At 43.1% G+C, this 20,192-nt stretch overlaps 2 protein-coding genes and 1 long non-coding RNA gene across 4 annotated transcripts; 1 reads left to right on the plus strand and 2 right to left on the minus strand.

Moving 5' to 3' along the window:
- The first annotated feature begins 1,867 nt into the window (after positions 1 to 1,867).
- cfap36 (cilia and flagella associated protein 36) lies at positions 1,868 to 10,803 on the plus strand. Of its 2 annotated transcripts, XM_076075968.1 has the most exons (11): positions 1,868 to 2,192; positions 2,590 to 2,654; positions 2,762 to 2,863; positions 4,661 to 4,775; positions 4,886 to 4,973; positions 6,512 to 6,671; positions 7,862 to 7,967; positions 8,132 to 8,313; positions 8,719 to 8,862; positions 9,292 to 9,399; positions 9,784 to 10,803. In XM_076075968.1, exons 1-11 carry the CDS (start codon positions 2,087 to 2,089, stop codon positions 9,865 to 9,867), a joined length of 1,260 nt encoding a protein of 419 aa, XP_075932083.1. In that variant the 5' UTR covers positions 1,868 to 2,086; the 3' UTR covers positions 9,868 to 10,803. The 2 variants fall into 2 exon arrangements, with proteins under 2 accessions (XP_075932083.1, XP_075932084.1); XM_076075969.1 differs by lacking the exon at positions 9,292 to 9,399.
- LOC142931851 (uncharacterized) lies at positions 9,192 to 10,480 on the minus strand. Its single transcript, XR_012947419.1, has 2 exons — positions 9,692 to 10,480; positions 9,192 to 9,427 (listed from the first exon to the last, which is right to left on the minus strand). It is a non-coding gene; the product is annotated as an uncharacterized LOC142931851 (long non-coding RNA).
- A 362-nt stretch (positions 10,804 to 11,165) lies between the features above and the next one.
- On the minus strand, positions 11,166 to 20,028 carry ppp4r3b (protein phosphatase 4, regulatory subunit 3B). Its single transcript, XM_076075965.1, has 16 exons — positions 19,552 to 20,028; positions 18,888 to 18,943; positions 18,270 to 18,368; positions 17,485 to 18,108; positions 16,802 to 16,879; positions 16,255 to 16,371; positions 15,975 to 16,091; positions 15,305 to 15,436; positions 15,036 to 15,138; positions 14,897 to 14,938; positions 14,447 to 14,605; positions 14,125 to 14,294; positions 13,881 to 14,020; positions 13,635 to 13,783; positions 13,394 to 13,533; positions 11,166 to 13,274 (listed from the first exon to the last, which is right to left on the minus strand). Exons 1-16 carry the CDS (start codon positions 19,691 to 19,693, stop codon positions 13,164 to 13,166), a joined length of 2,379 nt encoding a protein of 792 aa, XP_075932080.1. The 5' UTR covers positions 19,694 to 20,028; the 3' UTR covers positions 11,166 to 13,163.
- Between the last annotated feature and the right edge of the window lie 164 nt (positions 20,029 to 20,192).

Consider the following 20,192-nt stretch of genomic DNA (forward strand, 5'->3'; position numbering starts at 1 on the left):
GACCCAGTTTTGGTCACACACGTGCATCACAACATGTTCCCTATATGCACAGACAGGACGCATGTAGCCGACCCACTGATGCCAGTGGAAAATGAAACAAAACACACCACTTGACAATTGTAATCTGGTCATGACGGATCAATGCTGCCATCTAGAGGATGTTTTTAGAGAGGACATGTCGTCTCAATTATACAAAGGCATTTTTAAAATACATTGTTCGGAACTGCTGTTTGTATGCCAATTCTTATAAAATGTATAAAAGGCAGTGACATGGGAATGCAACTGATTTTCCTGCTTACGTCTGAACTGAAATGATGTTGATAGCTAATATTTCTTGATATGAGGTGATCAGAAGATCGTTCTTTCTAGGATAACACATATTGTACTCGGAATAGTTAATATATAAATCAATAATTATGTAATAAACATAACAGCTCCGTGATTCATTTTAATATGCATAAAACAAAAAACAACTTTCCCATGCTGCTTTCTCTCAAAAAATCTCATGACACTTATATGACACTTATATGACACTTATATGCAGCAAACACAATAATCTGCTTCATTTCTTGAACAGCTTCTCCATTCAGAGTGAGATGAACTCTCAATATTGACGTCCACATATTTTCTTGCGAAGCACTACGTCGACACACTGCATTGCTTGTAATGTGAGCTGTACTGGAGTCTCAGTACTTTACGCTGCTGTTATTGTCTATGATTGTACCCAAGTCTTTGTGTGTATTACTTGTTTACTGTTTTCCAGTTAGCAGGGACCAGGACTACACTTTTAATCAGCAACGGTTTACAATCTGCTACATGCAAATGATTAAATCCAAGCAAAATCAATAGGAATGTTTCTGAATAACCATCTGTCCGTCAATCCAGGGAGATTTAAGAGAATTGAGAAATTGTCACAGTGAAAGATTATGTGTTTGCTTGAAGTCAGAAAGGTCGACAGGTTTGATGTAGCTCAAAGTTTAACAGACTGAAGCACTATTCAATGTAAAACTTTTCAATGTCGCCTACCTTTATTCTATTGAATTGTTTCGGCATGACTGCTGCTTGCATGCCCTGCCTTTATGAAGTGTGCACAGTGAGCCTTTCTAGAGATATTAATGAAAGCGTATACCTTTAAAAAATACAGAAGGAATGTATATTTATTGAATACCCTTGTTAATGCACACTACTGAATTATATGAGCGCTATGTTTTTACTCTTAATAAAAAAAAGTACTCTTTGCTGTTTAGTGTGTGTGTGTGTGTGTGTGTGTGTGTTTGTGTTTAAGTATAAGTGACTTGTGTTTCCTTAACACAAAGGCTGCTAATTAAAGCAGCGTGGCTTACCTCAGAAGTAAATCCTTAGTACATCACTGCACAGAGGCTGTTTGTCAGGCCTCACGTCGCCTGAATGGACAGGCGTCTGGCTAAACTAAAATAAAAGAACTAAATAAAAGAACTGAAAATTCTGTAATAAAAATAGAAAAATGTATAGTTTTAGTGCTATACAAAATAGTTAAATCTACTACAGCTAGCTAACACAGTAATTCATGAGTCCTAACCTACTAATCTAATTATATAATACAGTATATAATAGTATAACAGTCACAAGAGCCATTTTTCGGCATGAGTACTTTTAATACATTTTAGTGCATTTTCTTAATTATGCTGACATACCTTTATATTTTAACATTTTCAATGCAACATCCATAATATTCTAAGTATTACGTTTAAGTAGATTTAGTATTTGTCCAGTATGGTAAGAGTACTTTCTGAATACTTACCGTGGCCGCTACTCGTCCGGGCTCGAGCATGAGCTCGTGCAGCGTCGGAATGACGTAACGGTTACTTTAGCAACCGATTAGGCGTCACCATCCTGGGCTTGCAAATTCATGAGTGCGCTTCTTTCTCTCCCCGGAGACCGTCCCGTCCCGTCAAGAGAGGAGGAAAGAAAACCACCACTGTGACGATCAAATGGGGACAATCAACTAGATGTCTTTGTCCATCGGTTTGGGTGGTGTAACGTTATATTCGTGGCGTAGCGGTGCTGGTGGTGGTGGTGGTGTTGTTGTTACTCAGCAGCAGCCAACATGGCTGAGGATGACAGTGAGTGGGTCGTAGAGAGCATCGTTGGCTACCTGGGGAGTCCCGAATGGGTCATTCCCGTCACGGACTTTATGGAGAACAAATGCACAGGTAAAAACACGTTTATATTTATATATCTATTCACAGTAAAGCTTCTTCTGGAAGCGGTGCACCGTTAGCGCGGTGGCTAAGCTAACGCTAACCTGCGACTGCGTTGTTTTTGCTCGCTTTTTTTTACCGTAATACGCGTCCTTTTTTGCAAGTTTATCACAACATTGTCCTCGGTGTGTGAAGCCACAAAGGACACAGATAACGCTAGCAAGTCGACACAATGTAGCAAGTCATAAGTCAGTAAAGGTAACTTACAGACCTCAGCTACCAAAAGGGTCACGTATATTACCTTAATGTGTGTAATTTAAGCTACAAAACACACAAGAGTTGTCACATGCCTCCTGTGGGGCACAGTATGTTGAATTACTAACGTGTTATTATTTTGGCCTTTTCTTAGTTTTTGATGACGAAGATGAAAACAAGTTGTCATACACAGAGATCCACCAGCAGTATAAGAAGTTGGTGAGTACAGTATTTGGTCCAACTGTCCCATAACCATTACTCATTAGTGTCTTTTACGTTAGTGACTCATCAAACTGGGCTGATGTAAGCTGCTTTGCTTTTGGTAGGTGGAGAAGCTGCTGGGGAATTACATGCAGGAGGTTGGCATCGACGAGCAGCAGTTTCTGGAAGCATGCACCTCTCCGTTTGCCAAGTCCCAAACACTGCAGGTACCTTAAACTCCCTGCTGGCATACCACTGCCGGCCTGCAAGTTAACCTGGATTGGAGGATCTCGGATAGGATTTGCTTACATAACCCCAGTTATGCTGCTTTTGTAGATGGTGCCAAACATAGCTAGTCTCCTCCTTCAAGGCAGATGTTTGTGTGTGTGTGTGTGTGTGTGTGTGTGTGTGTGTGTGTGTGTGTGTGTGTGTGTGTGTATATGTGTGTGTGTGTGTGTGTGTGTGTGTGTGTTTACTGATGAATCAGCAAAATTGTGATTGCTTGTGGAGAAACTCAGTTTTACAGATTTGTTGATTAAATCAATTAACAAGAAATCAATTAGTAAGAGTGTTTGTTGCATTGGATTTTCTTTGGACGTGGACGGCCCTATTTGTGACATATTTAGATCTGTCAGTTCCAAGCAATTATTTTATTAATTCTTTGCCTGTATCCTGGTCCATCAGGAATCTCTCATGTTTTCATAACTGTACCAAAAACTTGACTTGGCACATTCCTGTTTGTGCCCTTTTAACATGTATTCAAATGTTTACTCCCACGGAGCCTGTTAACTCTATAATATTAGTTACAGTTTAAAATGTTACAGCCTATCGTTGGATTCTCCTTTGCACTGATCATCAGGTGTAAAGTGGATGTGTCCGATTGGCAGGGACACAGATACGGATTTCGTCGCAGTCCTCAGTAGACATGGTTCTCATTAATTACCACTGAGATAAATACAGAGCAGGTCAAATTCTCCTCAAAGAAAGATTAACAGTAGAGTTGTATCTTCTGTTTCAGTTTGAGACTTCAAACAGGATCATGCAGTCACACAAACAGTAGTACGAAGGCCTTATTTTGTGTAGTGTTGCGTTTTTCTTGCTTTTTTGGGCTCTTTTATACGAGAGATTGCTTGCTTCCCCTTTGTGTCCTGGATAGTAAAATTAGCAGAACACAATTTACCTTAATTAGTTGTCCAGATAGAAAACGCTAGAAAAGTAAAAATAAGGCCCCGACTCAGAATCACTGACTAATGATAATTTATTCTATTACTTTTATCTGAGACAGTTTTGCAGCATAACTCAGTTACTTTGTATTGTGTTGCAGTGTCCTTCCTCTTTAGACTTACCTACTGTAGCGGACTGTATCTTTTCTGTGATTAAGTTACTCAGAGACACAGGATGTACTGTAGGTCTGGGCTTCAGGCTGGAACACTCAGAGAGACTGACAAAGGGAGAAGGGAAAGACTGCAGAGAGATGCTGAGCATGGACTGAAAACCTGATGACCCACTTGAGCTAAGAACACTGATCTTGGTTGGTCAGGAAGATTGTCCAAGCATTAGCCTAGATCGGGGGGCAGACCTTTGAATACAGGTAGGAAGCTAATGTGACAGATAAGGCATAAGTAGCACTCTGTTTGCAAACATAGCTTAATTTGTGTCGGGACTTGGAGTTAAGTGTACACACTGGACGTACTGTACATCCTGTCCTGAACCACAGAGGACTAACGGAGCAAGAACATCCTTATAGGAACCCTGACTATCTCAATCAATACCTTCGTTTTTGTTCTGTGAAATATTCTTAGACCTCAGTAATGTTGACAAAACAGTGTAGCTATGCAACAAGGTTCTTCTGGACAAGTTTGAATATTTGACTAAATTGATCTTTACTTACAGATTGAGTGTGTTGAGTATATCAGTCACAGATGCGTCTCTCTACCTGGTCGTAACGCCTTTCATTCATCATTACCTTGTGGGCTCAGTGACTTTTCATGGTCTCATATGTGGTTGCTGTTTTTGTCGTTCAGTCGGTGTTCCAGACAGTTCTGGCTACAGATGACTTCCAGATATTTCGCTCCCTGATGGTCCAGAAGAACATGGAGCTGCAGCTTCAAGCCCTCAGAGTCATTAAAGAAAGGAACGGTAGGCTGGACTCTAACACACACACACACACACACACACACACACACACACACACAAACAGGAAAACACTTCTGATATAGCTGCAAGTGATACGCCTGCTCTGTGTGTAGGGGCCCTCCCAGAGTGTCTGACTGATGGTGTGGACGTGATGACAGAGCTGCAGGATCAAGAGATGAAAATCCTACAGGAAGTTCTCAAGTAAGTCACCTCTCTCTCTCTCTTCTACTCTCTGTGTCACTCTCTTGCTATCTTTCTCTCACACACACACACACACACACACACACACACAATCCTAACCCTGTGCACATGCAACAACCTACCAAACTTAATAGAACATTTTAGTTTTGTGTTTTTAGGCTGAAATATGTAAATTAACCTATTCTGTAAAACATCTAACAGTTTAGGTCAGTAGATCTGTATTCATTTAATTGTTTTTTACCAATGAATTAATTCAGTCATCATGTAATTAGATCTGAGTTTTTTTCCTCTGATATTTCCACATGTTCTCTATGCGTCCGTTGCCCTTATGTGTGCAGGTGTAGAGGAGCTCCGGCCCCGGCTCTCTAATGGGATTTTGCCAGTGGCAGCCGGGCCAAGTAGAACACACTGAGTCTAACGGGACCAGCGGTTAAGCTCCTTAGAGTCCAGCTAATGTAGATTGGAGGGATTGACACTAAACAAGCAACTGAGAGAAATAGTATTTTTATCCCCTTTGTCTCACCAGGATACCTTGGCTGCTTATCAACTTTTTCGTTTTCTAGGATTGTACACTGCCAATACCACGCCTTTCTGCAACTGACTGCACCATAAGCACTTGAATGCACCATGAAGGATTTGCAACAGCATTGCCTTTCAATGACAACATACCATGAAGTTGTTAAATTGCAGCTAAATGTTTCCTGTCAGGCAAAATACACAACATGGTTTATAGAAACGCTTTTCTCAGGTGCTGTAAACTGTGTCAGAGCACAGCTGTACAGCAGTCTCACAGCTGGCGGACTGACTTGAACTTATGCTCACTATATTGTGGTTTACAGTACCATTTAAATAAGACGGTTGCAGTTTTAGACTTGATTGACATTCCAACTGTTTTGCTGTGCTATCAGTATCTCAGCCATCAGTCCCTTTTGGATGCTATAAAATCCTCACAGGGTTTCTGACGACACACAGTCACAGCTGGAATGACTTCAACTCCACTGTCATTCATTCCGTTTTGTTAAACAAACTATTTTAGACAAATTCTGCAATATCTTTTTCAATCTTAAAAAGATATTGCTGATTTTGAACAGTTTTGTCGACTATCCTTTTCTTGCTCTTTTACATCTCTCTCTATCTGCACATGTAGTGATAAACGCTTTGCGGAAGTCTCCTCTAATTCAAATTAAGTTGTTAAATAAATCGAATTAAAGGATCTGTGTGTGGCACGCTGGTGATGCCTGTCAGCAAGGGAGGGCATATTGTGGTTATCACATGACGTTGCTGACTTATTCTAGCTTCTAGTCCATTTGTTCCACCTGCCAAAGGTTAAATGTACAATAGAACCTGCTTAGCTGTAGATTAGCCTCGCTCTTATCACACCTGGGCTGCTAAATAGACTCTTAAAACAGTCCACGGGGGCTCTTGAATGCTCTGTATCAGGACCAGTTCAGGCAAAAGCAATTACTTCTGCTTGGGCTAATTTATGCATAGAGAAAAATCAGACAAATTCAAATGTAATATTTCTTTTTTTTCCTCAGACAGTCAAAAGAGGAGTATGATGAGGAAATGTCCAGGAGGCTGCTTTTAGGCGAAGAGGTTGGCTCCACTTCCAGCAGCTGCTCTGATAAGCCAATAGCAGAAAACAGTGAAGCCCAGAATACCTCCACTGCTCCCAGCCAACAAAGCAGCGCTGCCAAGGTAAGGCATCGAGAGCACCATGAGCTAAGTAAGACCAGTAAGACCAGCAGCATCTCTGTGTTGCCGTTGTTGGACTTATTTCAGACGTGCAGTACCTGATACTACCAATGCTTAATGGTTACTGCCAACATACTATTTTTCCCCCTTAAAGCCCGATCTCGCCTTTTATAACGCGACACTGTCTCCAATTCATTCCCTGCTCAGACCACAGCTGAGGGGAATGGTGACAGCAGCCGCAGTAATGGTCACCACGACCCACTAGTGAACGGAAACACTGCCACTGAATTTAATCTGGTAACGGAACCATTTTAATCAATGACCTGATAATAAATACGACACAGTTTACTGCCCCGTCTAAGGATGCATTAATACCATTTTACATGTAAAACTCAATGTATGTGAATTGGGTTTTGAATTTTCTGATACCAAAATGTACTGCATGGTACACAAGTATTGGCATGATATTCAGAAGTATCAGTGCATCCTGAGGGCAGGTAGTATTCTTCTGTTTCATAGCATGCGTAGTAGTTAGGTCATGTAGAAGCTTTGTAGTACTTTACACACGATTGAACATTGTCTTTAGATATTTAGAGCCCATGTAAATGCACATCCTGAGTCTTTCACCGGTCGGGATCTTCCCTGACCAGTTTGGTGAGGTACTACCAAAATAAGAGAAAGAGAATCAGGTCAATTGGAAAATGTGGCGTATGTTTTTCCAGAATCCAGCAATGTTGACAGTAACACACACTAGTGCTTACAAGTCTACAATCTGAGCACTACATGTGGTTGTAGCAGCATTAGCGCGTCGCAATAGTGGGCTGATTTTGATGCAGTGTTTGTGTCATCTGTACAACATGTTAAAGGGACAGTTCATCCCCAAATCAAAAATACATATGTTTCCTTTTACTTGTAGTGCTATTTATCGATCTATGGTTTTGGTTTCGAGTTGCCTCGTTTTGGAGAAAAAACTACATTTAACAAAAGACCTCACTGCTCACATCAAGGTCTTCAGATTATCACGAGTAACTGGGTCAGGATTTCTGGAAAGAGACTTTGCTGTTGAGTTTATTTCAAGTGTATTTTTTGGTGCTTTGAGCATCCCACGGCTGATATCTCCAAAACTTTGCAACTCACTACAGGTAAGAGGAAACATAACTTTCCCTTTAATGCGTGCGGGTCCCTTCCTCCAGGTCAACGGCAAATCTGTCGCCAAAGAAGAGAGCAAGACGGATGCTCCAGTGGGAGGAGCTACGAAAAGTGCAGCTAAGCGCAGCTCCACGTCTAAACCCACACCAGGTATTTCAGAAGAGCTTCAAACTCTTCTCCACCACCTCCGAACTGCTCTTCTCTTTGTATTATTACAACTCATTTAGCTTGTTTACTGGTTTTCTTTTCCTTTCACAACCAACCTGGGAACGCTGCGAGTTATCAAACTGATTTCAACATGTGTGTGTGTGCAGATTGTGGCAGTAATGGTGTGGAGTCCCGAGTCCTTCCAGCAGTGAGAGCTCCAGTAAAGTCCGGTGAAGCCTCCGTCAGCCTCGGTCCCGGCACCAAGGAGCAGAGCAGCAGCAGCCAGACTGCAGCCGAGGCGTGTCTGGAGGAGGCGCACAGGGAGGCTGGCTTCTCCAAGCCATATACTGTGAGTCTGTCCTCTTGCTTCTGTTAGCACAGTGCTTTTGCAGTAAAATTAGAGGTAGACAACTGCTTTAGTCTACAGGGAGCGCCCAGCACAAAATGAAAGTTCCTCTTAGTGGCTTTAATCTGGAGAGTACAAGAATCTGGGAGTTTTAACAGCTGAGATCACTTCAGTGCATAACAAACATATCCAGTACAACTCAGAGCTTCCTGAAACACAATGTAAAATAGCACTAGAATGATTTAACTTGTTGTTTTTCTTTTGCTCATTAGTGCCCCAATATCCCAAATTCCTTCATTTTTAGCAATTTAAAATAGTTGGAAAACAGTTAAATGGGCACAAACCTTCATCATGTTTGTGTTGTACTGGTTCTCCTCCCGTTTCACCTCCTTCTCCTCTTCCCTGCAGGAGTTAACAGCGTCTCAGCAGGAGCAGCTCCAGCAGAGGGCGGCATATCTGCGTCAACAGCGAGACAAACTGCACGCGCTGAGAAAAGAGCAGCAGAAAACCAAGCAGGTGACCCCGCCGGAGGAGACGATCACCGCCGTCCCAGTAAGTCCCGCCTCTTCCTGTGTCTCCCTTTAAACCTCTCCCTTCACAAAAAGGTCTGACAGCGCAACATGGCTGATGTTTAGTATTTATTTCCTCATATTGTCCTATTAGAGTTATTTAGAGAAGTTGTAGATAGACTACAGATCATTTCAGGGTAACGCTGGCTTTGAGTTGTGTCTCTCGGTAATCACGGTAAGAAGTTGTGACAGGGTTTTATCATTTAGACTTTTTACATTCTTTTCAGTTTGGTCACATTTTTTTATCTTTTACGCCCAAAACTACATTCTTAATTTCACCTGATTTTCTTTAACCCACGTTTTTCCTCCTGATTTTTCTTTCTTTTCCTTCACAACCATCCCGTCGACTCATTTATCGGCTTGTTGCTCTTCGTTTCTTTCTGCCTGTTTCTGACCTGACCTGGCTTGTCAGGAGGCGGTGGGGCAGTCCCAGAGGAATGGGGCCTGTACCCCTCCTCCTCCTCCTCTTCTTCCTCCTGCTCCTCCACCACAACACGCCGCTAACTCCTCCAAACAGAAGGTGATCCATCAACTGTCTCTGTCGTGCTCTGTCACAACCCCCCCGAGAACAGAAAAGGAACAGACCGCAGTCTTTTACTAAAGAGAAAAAGGTCTCATTTACATGCTGGATCGGGAAATCACACCCACTGACCAGCTACTTGTATGGTTTTGAACTGAAAGCTAGCATTTTAATTCATCAACATATCCTCTTTAGATCTATAAAGCTTTATAAACAACACTGACAATGTGTCGCATTGCCATATTTCCAATAGCAGCTGCTTTTGTTTAGTTCTATAGCTAATCGTGTATACCTGGTTGTATTCCCCACTGCTTTTTCATTCCCTCAACACTTTGTCTTAAGCCACTGGCGGTGATTATTATTTCTGTCCGATTATTCTTGCAGGAGATATCTGCTGAGGAGAAGAAGAAGCTACAGAAGAGAAAACATCTGGCTGACAAGCTGAAAGAGGAAGTGATCAAGAAATAACTGCAATATTCCAAATGATATATCCCGCCAGTTTACTCCATTAATCACGCACGGCTTCCTTCACACTGCCTCCTTCAGCCAGATCATTCACTTTGGGTAACACAGATCGTAAAACACGAGTTATTTTCATCGCCATCTACACGGGAAGAAGGTACATCTGCTTTTATATTTGTGGATGTACCAGTATGTGACAGTCTCCACTCGTATGAGCACACACACAAGTATTCGAGCATGTCTGACTGAGAAGGTGCAGGAAACACAAAGACCAGCCAGGCAATATGCAGCCAGTGTTACTAGAGTCGAGTGGGGAACCCAGATGGCTTTTACTTCACATCACGAGACACACCTGTGTCCAAAGCGCTCCGTATTTGCCACTGCTAGCACTACATTTACTGTACCGTCATTTAGTCTGCGTCCAAATTCTAAATGCAGAATGTGTGGACTATATAGTGGCCTCAAAAAAAACAATCCCACATTGGAATGAAAACTGTGTTCAGTGCATGTACACTACTTGATAAAGATCTGACAATGCAGTGCTTCACTATTGATAGTATCGATGTGTATTATGCAACACTGCACTGATTCATGACTAGTGTCTGTGCTCACCACAGTAAACCAGGAAGTAAAGGAGTGATTTTGAACACATTGTGCTAGTTTCTCTGTAGAAAAGTCAGAAAAGGTCACACGTGTGGTGAAACAGTAACTCGACGTATCAGTTATTAATGCTGGTGGAAGAGTTCTACGTTCAGGTGAGGGTAACATTAGCGAGTCTTGTCGTGAGCGTCAGCTGGTCCACCATGAAGCTGATCACACTGTAGCAGCTCATCCTCATCAAAGATGAACACACTCGTGTGATCGTGAAGGGGCCACGGCAGCTTTCTACAAGGAACGCAGTATTTCACGTACGCTGTTTAATAAATCATTTTATAGAAACAAGCTCGACCCCAGACTTTGTGTGTGTGTGTGTGTGTGTAAAATCCACAGCCATCTTTTAGGTACCTGGTCTCAGACCGATCCTCTGGTTTAATCTGGATCGAGTGCTTTGGTGTTATGCAGAGAGGGATTCATCACCAAGTGTTCTCGTTTGTATTTAGAACATTTTCATTCAACATGAATCACTTTCCTGGTACAAAAACATGTCGAGTCCTTGCTGTAAAATTTGTACAAATTGTATTCCACTCTAATATCTAAACTTGCAAATACAACCATCTGGACTCAAAAGGAATAATTCAGAAACAATTTGATTATTTTGTTGCTCCAAATCAGTAAATTATTAAAACAAAAGCCAGATTTACAAGTTCAATGTCAGGGTCACATTTAATTTCAAAACTTATCAAATAAATTCATACAAATGTTAAGAATGGATAGTGGTAGTAAATGCACTTGGTACAAATTCATCAAGGGGAGAGAGGGGGCAAAAACAGTGAAATTGTTGGGTGACGCTGACAGACAATCCGCTGCTCGTGTACGACTGAACTCCTGAAAAGCACATTATTGGCAATAATATTTTTACACGTGCTCCTATGCGGCGGCTCATGACTCAGAGGTTCTGGACAGACGTCTGTGTGAGTTCTGATTCCCTTCTCCGGCCTCTGTGTGCTTGTGGTGAGACGCTACAACACGAGAAATGTTTCAACCCAACAACAAACCGTCAAACCTCTGCGTTGTCAGAAATGCTCAACTGAAGCAAAAGTTTGACTCGAAAAACTGCATCAACTCTGGGGTTAAATCATCTTTTCATAACTAGGGAGAATAAACAGCTCATCCAATCATAGAATATGAACTAAACTTTTAGAAAAAATGTAAAAATGATATTCCTTCAACGTATTTTTGATCTGGAGAGTTGTTTTTATGCTTCAACAGGCGTTTAACATTCTGGCGCCTTGGTGTTTCACCACTAGCAGCGTTACAGTGCTCACACGTGGTGGGTAACTCTGACCCTAGTCTAGTCTGAAGGGGGCGGAGTCTTAAACCTTCTGAAAACAAGAGTGTGCCCTAAATCTACTCTAACAGCTCAGGTTCATCACCCAGTTAAAACAAAAGGGTGTGCATCGTATTGAGGCCACTAAATTCTTCAATCCACTAACATACAAAACTCCAGACATCCTCGAAATGTTGGCTGCAAAAATGACTTTACTGCAGTTTTAATACGTTATTTTTTAAAACCAGCATTTTACATTGACTGAAATGAACTGGACTGAAGGGGTGAACAGGGACCCCCACCTTTTGTGCAACAACAACAAAAATACACAGGTAGGTAGGTATCCTCTCTCCCCTTTGAAAATCAGATCAGGGAAAAATGATTAAAAATAAAAAAAACATCTGTACAGTACTTTTTAACAAAGTCATGAAATACAGGATTTCTGGCATACGCAGTCCTGTGTGTGAGACGCCGTGTGTGTGTGTGCCTTGGCCATATTGGCACCATGGCTTCTGTAGGTTTGAGTCCTGCTCCTCTGGATCTAAGCCTCAAAACTGCTGAGTTTTTTTTTCGTCCTGGTACATTTGTGACCTCCCTCGTCTCTTCAACATTTCATTTAATTCTTCTATGTCGCCTAGATCCCCTCTACCTCCCCCCGGACAAACGTGATCAGTTCTGTGACAGGGCGGCGCTCGCTGCTGCAGCCAGTCAAGCTTCCTATAACTATGGCGGCTGGCAATGCTAGCCTGACTGAGCGGCTGGTTGTGTTCTGGCTTCCTCTGTCTCTGGGGCTCATTGGTTTGGGGTTGGAGAAGGATGGGAGGGAGAGTTGAAATGAGGACACGCGAGGGTTCCTGCGGGGGGCGTGGCTGTCGTACCGCAGCTTCCTTGCTACTGTTGCTATAGCATCAGAGCAGAGTCGGGGAACCGCCTTGGCAACGTTACGTCCACCGAAGCCTCTGGTCGGTACGTAGGATGAGGAAGTTGTTTCGGGAGGAGGTCAGAGCCGGGAGAGCAGGAGAGTGGAAGAGAGGAGGGGTGAGTTTGCAAAGAGTCCATGTGTTTCCCCCTCAGGAGGAAGAAAGGGGGATTTTGGGATCTTCTAGATGAGGCCGTTATAAAAAAAAGAGGTAAAATCAACAGGCTGAAGGAACAGACTGATTTGTCTTTCTTTCTCCGTCTCCTTCCACTGAGGGAGAAAAGAGCAGCAGAGATCGGGAGGGACTGGGTGAGGTGGGAGCTCGTCTTCGCCCGCCTCCTCAGCGAGACTGACAGGTGGCACAGGCAGGCCGAGGACCAATGAGACGACCAGAGGAGGGAGGAATGGGAGGGACTCAGTGTCCGTCCACTACGACCAAACAGAGGACAATTAGCCTTAAGAGCTCAGGCGGGGCCGCTTCCTCGGAGATTGCTCTTCCTCCTCCTCCTCCTCTTCTTCCTCTTCGTCCTCATCATCGGGGTAGTCCACCAAACCGACCAGAGCCGTCTAGGAGGAGAAACAGGAAGAGGAGCAACACAGTGAGAAAAATGGCCACATAGGAAGCAACAAGCAAGGCAAAGATGATGTCCTTCTGAGTGTTACTGTTTGTTGCAGCTTGTCATTACCTTCACTACTGGTGTGGCAGGAAGTGCAACTGTTTTGACGGAGGAAGTTGAACTGTTGTTTGGAGTGAGGGCTGGTGAGGCAGGTGGGATCACGGCAGCTTTCCCGTTATTGTTGGCACCATTCGCTCCGTTGGCAGCTCCTGCAGTGACACAGATTGTAAATATCAAACTTAAAAGGTGCTGCAAACTGTTTGCAATCTGGAGGGGAAACTGTACGTGCAGCAACACCGGAGCAGCTCACCTTTTTTGGCTTCCATGTACTTGCCGTAGCTGTCAGAGAAGTCATCCTCCATTCGGCTCTTCTCCACGGCCTCTCCGTCGTCATCGTCGTCGTCGTCATTGAACCACAACTCCTCATCCTCGTCCATCGACCGTGCGTCTCTGCGATATCTAGAGAAAAAGGGTGATCAGAATTAGCTTCCTTCATGTCGTCATAACTCTAAGACAACCACTGCTCTGACCTTTGTGTCCCCATCAGCCCACTGACCTGCTGAGTCTCTGACTCTGCCGGTCTTTCTCCTGCTCGTACCGGCCTTTCAGGCCCTTGAAAGTCTGGACGTACTCAATGGATTCAAGTGCTTTGTAGAAGTTATCCACAATGTGAGCTATGAGAGACTTAACGTCCTCCTGGAGAGAGAAGACAAATGGTGGAACATCACAACCAATCCACTTTTGAGTGCTACGTGCACCCACCCAACACATCTCATTAAGGTGCATGTGTATCTACACACCACTTTGATGAACTCAAAGAGCTCTATGATGGCTGAGTTGAGGAGGTTGTATCGGGTGCCGTTGTCCAGCAGGGCGTTAATGACGGGCTCAAACAGGTTCCCTTTGATGATGTAGCGGTTGTAGTACTCGTCCTTCAGACCAATGATCCTGCGCATGAAACGCAGGGCACCTTGGACAAAAACAGACAAGATCGTTCAATAGTGCGAGATGTATAAAGCAGACCCACAGCTCAGATACAGTTAACCCACGACTGTACACTTAGAAGAAGTTCATTCATAAAGTAGGACAACTGAGAAGGAAAGAAATGGCGTGTGAACTTACAAAGAGCCAGGAAGGTGTGCTTTGAGTTCATGAGCACCAGCACTCTCCTGAGCAGGTCTTTGTTCATAATGTAGGTCTTGATGTGATACGTGTGGTGCTCCACACAGAAGGTCAGGAGCTCCAGGATCAGTGCCAGCAGCTGAGCTGTCTGGAAGTTGTCTACACAAAACAATGAAAAAAACAAAGCAAATGAGCAACGCAACATTTCCACAAATTCACATTAAGCTGTTGACGATGAAATTATATTGGGAAAGTACTTCAACATTACAGCTACTTCATCATTTAAGCCATTATGAAGAAGCACATGGTCATATATTTTATCCCTTTGTGGAGGTGGAAGTAAAGCGAGACTAAAACAGAACTCAAATGTTACTGTAACTATGCACCAATACCAACAATCCCCAGTCAAGGTTTTTGACGGGCTGATGGTTGATGTTGAGTAACACTCACCTGGACAGACGGGGTTGATCTTAGCTGATCCCTCCTGGAGATCTGAAAAGGCCGTGACACAGAATAAATCAGTCAACTTCCTGTTTACCTTACAGTCTGAAACACTCCGGTTTATGTGAGATCTCTGTCCCCAGCTCACCTTTTGAGTTTTTGTCATGTGCCGTGTTGGCCAGCAGAGGAGCAGTCAGGACATGCATGCAGTACTTGTAGAAGAAACTCAGAAATTCTGTCTTCTCGGTTTTCTGTAAGGAAACAAAGAAGATTTCATGAAAGCTGTTGATGTTTTAATGTTGGACCAAACCAACAGGGGTTTGAAATATGATGCAAAATATGACCCTGGCCATCAATACGTGGTTATACTGCATGTCACCATTAAAACCGGTGTGTGTGTGTGTGTGTTCTGCTTACATTGGTGGAAGCCAACATGTTCTCGGGGTCGATGAGCGTCCTGAGCAGACCCATCAGCTGCACAGCTCCTCCTAACTCTGGGTCAGAGTCACAGATCATCTGCTTGATCACAACATTTATCAGCAGAACATCCTGCAAACAAGAGAAAACACACAGTAGAAGACACAGTTACAATGATGCACAGTCAGTCTGATGGTGTATAAGGATTAAAAGAGAAATTCAACGAAGATTTTAGCACGACACAGTATGCAACCCAGACACTACTAGAAGATCATTTATTATAAAGAAAGATTAGGGATTCCCTGAACTATACAGGCTCCACTTCTATGAGAACAAGTGGAAGAAAAACAAAAGAGGGTTGTATCGAACTAGTAGATCAAATGCAGACAAAGCATAGTTTTTTTTTCTTTGCCTCTTGTCTGCTGCTCTAAGGGCCTAAGGCGTCACATGCACATTCAGGCTTTCATTTGGGAAAGCTTTTTGCCATGTGCAAGTATTTTTGCACATAAATTGTATGTACAATTGCTGCAGCACAGAGTTATAAAAAAATGTATGAGAGAAATACTGTAAATGGTATATTTGTACATCACTTACTATACAATATTTCATACAAATATCAATCAACTTGGGGACAGTACATCAACGCTGTGCTACATGAAACTGGGCTTACGTCGTCTGTCTGCTGTGGTTCCTGCATGACGAACTCTCTGACCATGGAGGGGCTGAATTCCACCAGGTAAGAGAAGATGTCCGTAGCTGCTGCCCTCACCTGCAGGTCGTCCATTCCCTGCACAGGAGGAAAATAGGAGTTGAAGACCAGAACAAAGAGAATTCTACACAATAAAATGTTTCCCTGGTTGGATTATTCATAAGCAAAAGACAAACATGGAGTGTGATAAACCGAGGAACTGTTTTATTAACAACAAATTCATGTAACGGGCAGAACATACCATGACTATTTCAAGCGCAGGCAAAATGCCGAGATTTGCCAGAGTTTTGAAGAAAGCGTCCCTGTTTTGTGGCTGCAACGTTTGTGAAAAAGCACAGAATTCCTTGACAAAGTTCACCTGAAATGTACAGAAAAAAAAGTTGTAACGTTTGATCAGACAGATTAAAAGCAAACGGTTAAAGGTCAGTGACAAAAATACTTTTCCCAAGCATTGTTTCATATGTAGAGCAGTGAGAGAATTTATTTTTAGTCTCAAACAGAGATACAAAGCGTTTCAAAAGAATAAAGGACAACTGCATGAACAGAATCAATTATTTCCTAGTTCCCTCTCAGTGACAGTCTGCACTGTTGAATGAATAATGTTGCCAAAGCGGTTGTAGCCAATGGACAAAGAGGTAATTGACATCAAAAGCAGTACGGAAAACCGGGCAGTAAATATTTAACCCGTGCAAAAGAAGTAGCATCGCAGACTGCAGAATGAATCATTTCCACACAAAAACACAGTATCACAACATCTGGCCTGGAGATTTAACAACTGTTTGACTCACAAGCTCTCTCCTTTTACTGTCTTCTGTGGCTTCGTCTGTGAGCTGTGCGAAGACCTCCGTTAGGAACTTCTCGTCCTCCTTTGGCACACGAAAAAAAAAAAGGGTTAAGAAATCAAGCTACTGAAGAAATAAAAGGCGTAAAATCCAAAAATAAACAGAAAGGGGAATACAAAACTTAATCCTGGACACTTTTTATTCAACTTTAGCATCAACTAGAATCAAAAACACTGAGGGAACCCATGATTCTTAAAGCCCTAAAATACAATCATAGGATGTAGAAAACGTGAATATGAAATGGTTGGACTGCAAGTTACTGTTTGCATCATGAATACGATTGTGTGGTACAAATTATAATCAATTAACACCTGACTCACATAAAGAAATCCACTTACAAGCAGTACAATAGATCTTTCAAACACCTTTCAAAAATATTTTTATTATTGTATATTTTAATAGTTCAACTGTCACAAGACAAAACTCGATGCACACACGCATGAGCTTTTGTCGCTTACACAATTTTCAGTCAGTGGCAACTGATTATAGATTTAGGAAAATACTGCAGATACAGAAATGTTCACCTGTAAGCTGTTCAACAGCAAATGAAAGCTGGTACAGAAAAGACAATGGCTTGTTGATAAATGTGCCTTCAAGAAAAATACATGTTACCTGGTTTGGACCCTTACCTGCAACATACTGACAATCTCCACCTTGTTGAAGAAGATGAAGGAGGTGAGTGTGGACAGGAAGTTCTCCTCAAAAACAGATGGCGTGGGGAGGATGATGTCCTGGATGTACTGCACCCGGTAGGTTTGGTGGATCTTCTGCCGCAGCTCAGAGTCCGTGATAGGGATCACCTCCTTAAACTTAGCCGTCTTGGTCAAGAATTCCCGGTGCCGTTTAGGCTGAACCAGCGCTGGGTCATACTCGAGGCAGCCCACCACATCCATGATACAGTCATCAGAGAACATCACCTCAAAGAGGGCCGCTTTGTTGAGGAACAAGACGCCACGGACAATCTCATAGAGGTGATGTAGGCCTTCCCTGTTGTCCAGGTCCTCACATACTCTGAAGAGACCCAGGAGTTTCTTGATGTAGCCCTCGCTCATAAGGGCCAGGGCCAGTTTTTCCCTCCGGATGGGCGAAGACAGGACAGAGGTAACCAGGTCAGCAATCTCCTCCAGTCGGCTTAGCTCACAAGGAGGGAGCTCCACCAGGTGGCTCGTCTCCGGAATCTCCTCGAAGCGCTCCTCTTCCGACTCATCGATAGGGTCCTGGGTGATGTCCAGGGCCGGGTCCTTGCCTTGAACCTGGGAAATAAATAGTTGGTAGATATGAAGTAAGGAATTAAACTAGAAGTATTAATGTACTGCCTCTTGCGGTAGTGTCAATAGAGCTCAGCAAACCAGCACCACTGCTGTTTGTGTACCCTCCAGTAAACAAAAAATTTACAAAACTGGATTTACTTTACCTGGCAAATCTTCTCCCATATCTCATCGCAGCCCGCTTTTTCCTGGAAACTTAGGGCAAGGTCATAATTATCTGCTTCCGACCAGACAATCAGTGTGTCCTGGTAGGAGGAAATAGAAACATCAAACTGTATACAAAGAAATGCTTATCGTATTTACAGGACACACTCAAACACAGTTGCATGCGCTCTCTCTCACACGCACACTCACAGAGGTCGCATTATCAAAACAAGCCTCAAGAAGAGTAAGAAGTCACATATTACCAACACACACACACACAAGCTCTTTCAAGCCTTTGATGTCCTTTCAAATTAATAGTGGTTACTTTATCCACAGTCAGATCTATTATCTCAAACCAGGTGGCATGTGTGTTACAAATGTATCTCGTTGTGCAGACTGTTAAAATGGTGAAAAACAAGTTTGCTGGTATTGGGACCAGGTTTACACTGGGACCAGACATTGAATTACCATTGTCTGCACTGCATCTGTGTAGCAGCACTTGTCAAGCAACAGGCCTCAATGTTGAAATGATTACATTTTCACACTAACTTAGGAAATACTGGCGGTTTGCACGGGCATGTCTTTTGTAGCGGATCCGGGCTCAGGTTATCTATTCTTACCTGTTGTTTCTGATATGCAGTATTCGGGCTTATCTTCGACTCCAATAGTAGAGATCCTAAAAACACAAAGACTTGGGTAACTTTTTCATCTCCGAGCTATAGAGGCAATGCTCACAACAAAGATAACTACACAGCTAACGTGACCAATTATTGAAGGTTGAGGTCAATTAACCTGTGTGGCAGTCAGAGAGCATGTAAGTAGACAATGTGAAACGATGAATAAAACAATGTTGCACAAATACTACGTTACAACTAACAGCTGGGATTAATATCGCTAAATCAGCCTTTTCCAGTGTTATTCATTTTTTTGGGATGATCTTTGCGTGGATAGTGGTTTATTAACCCGAGTAATAAGAAGTTTGTACATTTAAGACAATACTTTGAAGGCCCCCCATGCTACTGAGATCGCCTGCTATACTAACGAGCTTGCTAGCACCAGTTATTCAGTAAATGTTAGCCTTTTATCTAAAGGCAATTATACTACTGGTTGTTCTGGCGGTTAGGAAACACCGGCTTCAAAGAGCTAACTCAAAGAAACAATTCCTAATAAGATAACCAAAGTACACATAGTGGCCAATTGTATTCTGTCCGAACAACCATAAGTTAGCGTGCTAACGCTAAGCTAACTGTAGCATCAATGCGGCTGTGCTAACTGTGAACTCACCGTCTGATTCTGCTCGAACTAATAACGATATTCCCTTCAGACGTTCAACAAACGTAGACGAGACGTGTCCGGTGCCCCGATCGTCCCACTGCCGGTCTTCATTCAGCGTGTAGACTTTCACCCGCCGCCGAGTGTCCGACATGGTTAACCGAGCCGGAGCTAGCAGGCTAGCTAACAAGCTAATCACCTCACACCACGTCTGGTGGTTTCCTAGCCTCGACCTGTTAACTTTGTTTCAACCCGCATGTTATATAAAAACATGCACGTCTACAGTAAAGTTTAACAATAGCCGTGGAATGTATCGGTAGCCGATTCATAAACACATTACGTTCACGAGGTGAAACAGCTCGACAGGAGGGCCCTGTTATCAACCGGTAAAATTCACAAGAGAACACAACAACTCTTAACGGCCTTCTTTGCTAACGTCCACAGACCGCCATCTTGTAATCCGATCTTGTGTTCTTTTTCTTCCTCGACGTCAATCAAGCGCTAACTGCCGCGGGGTCTCCTCCTCCGAGCGACGTCATCCAATGGCGAAACCGCAGCGCGAGGAGTCTAACGCGCCCCCTACAGGCAAGAAAAGTCATAGCAGCAGCAGTTACCTGCAGATGACTTTATGTGGACAGATGTCACAGAAAGTT

The sequence above is a fragment of the Anarhichas minor genome, unplaced genomic scaffold (genome assembly GCF_050575085.1).
Source record: "Anarhichas minor isolate MPS153535 unplaced genomic scaffold, ASM5057508v1 ptg000054l, whole genome shotgun sequence".
In the NCBI taxonomy this organism is placed as follows: domain Eukaryota; kingdom Metazoa; phylum Chordata; class Actinopteri; order Perciformes; family Anarhichadidae; genus Anarhichas; species Anarhichas minor.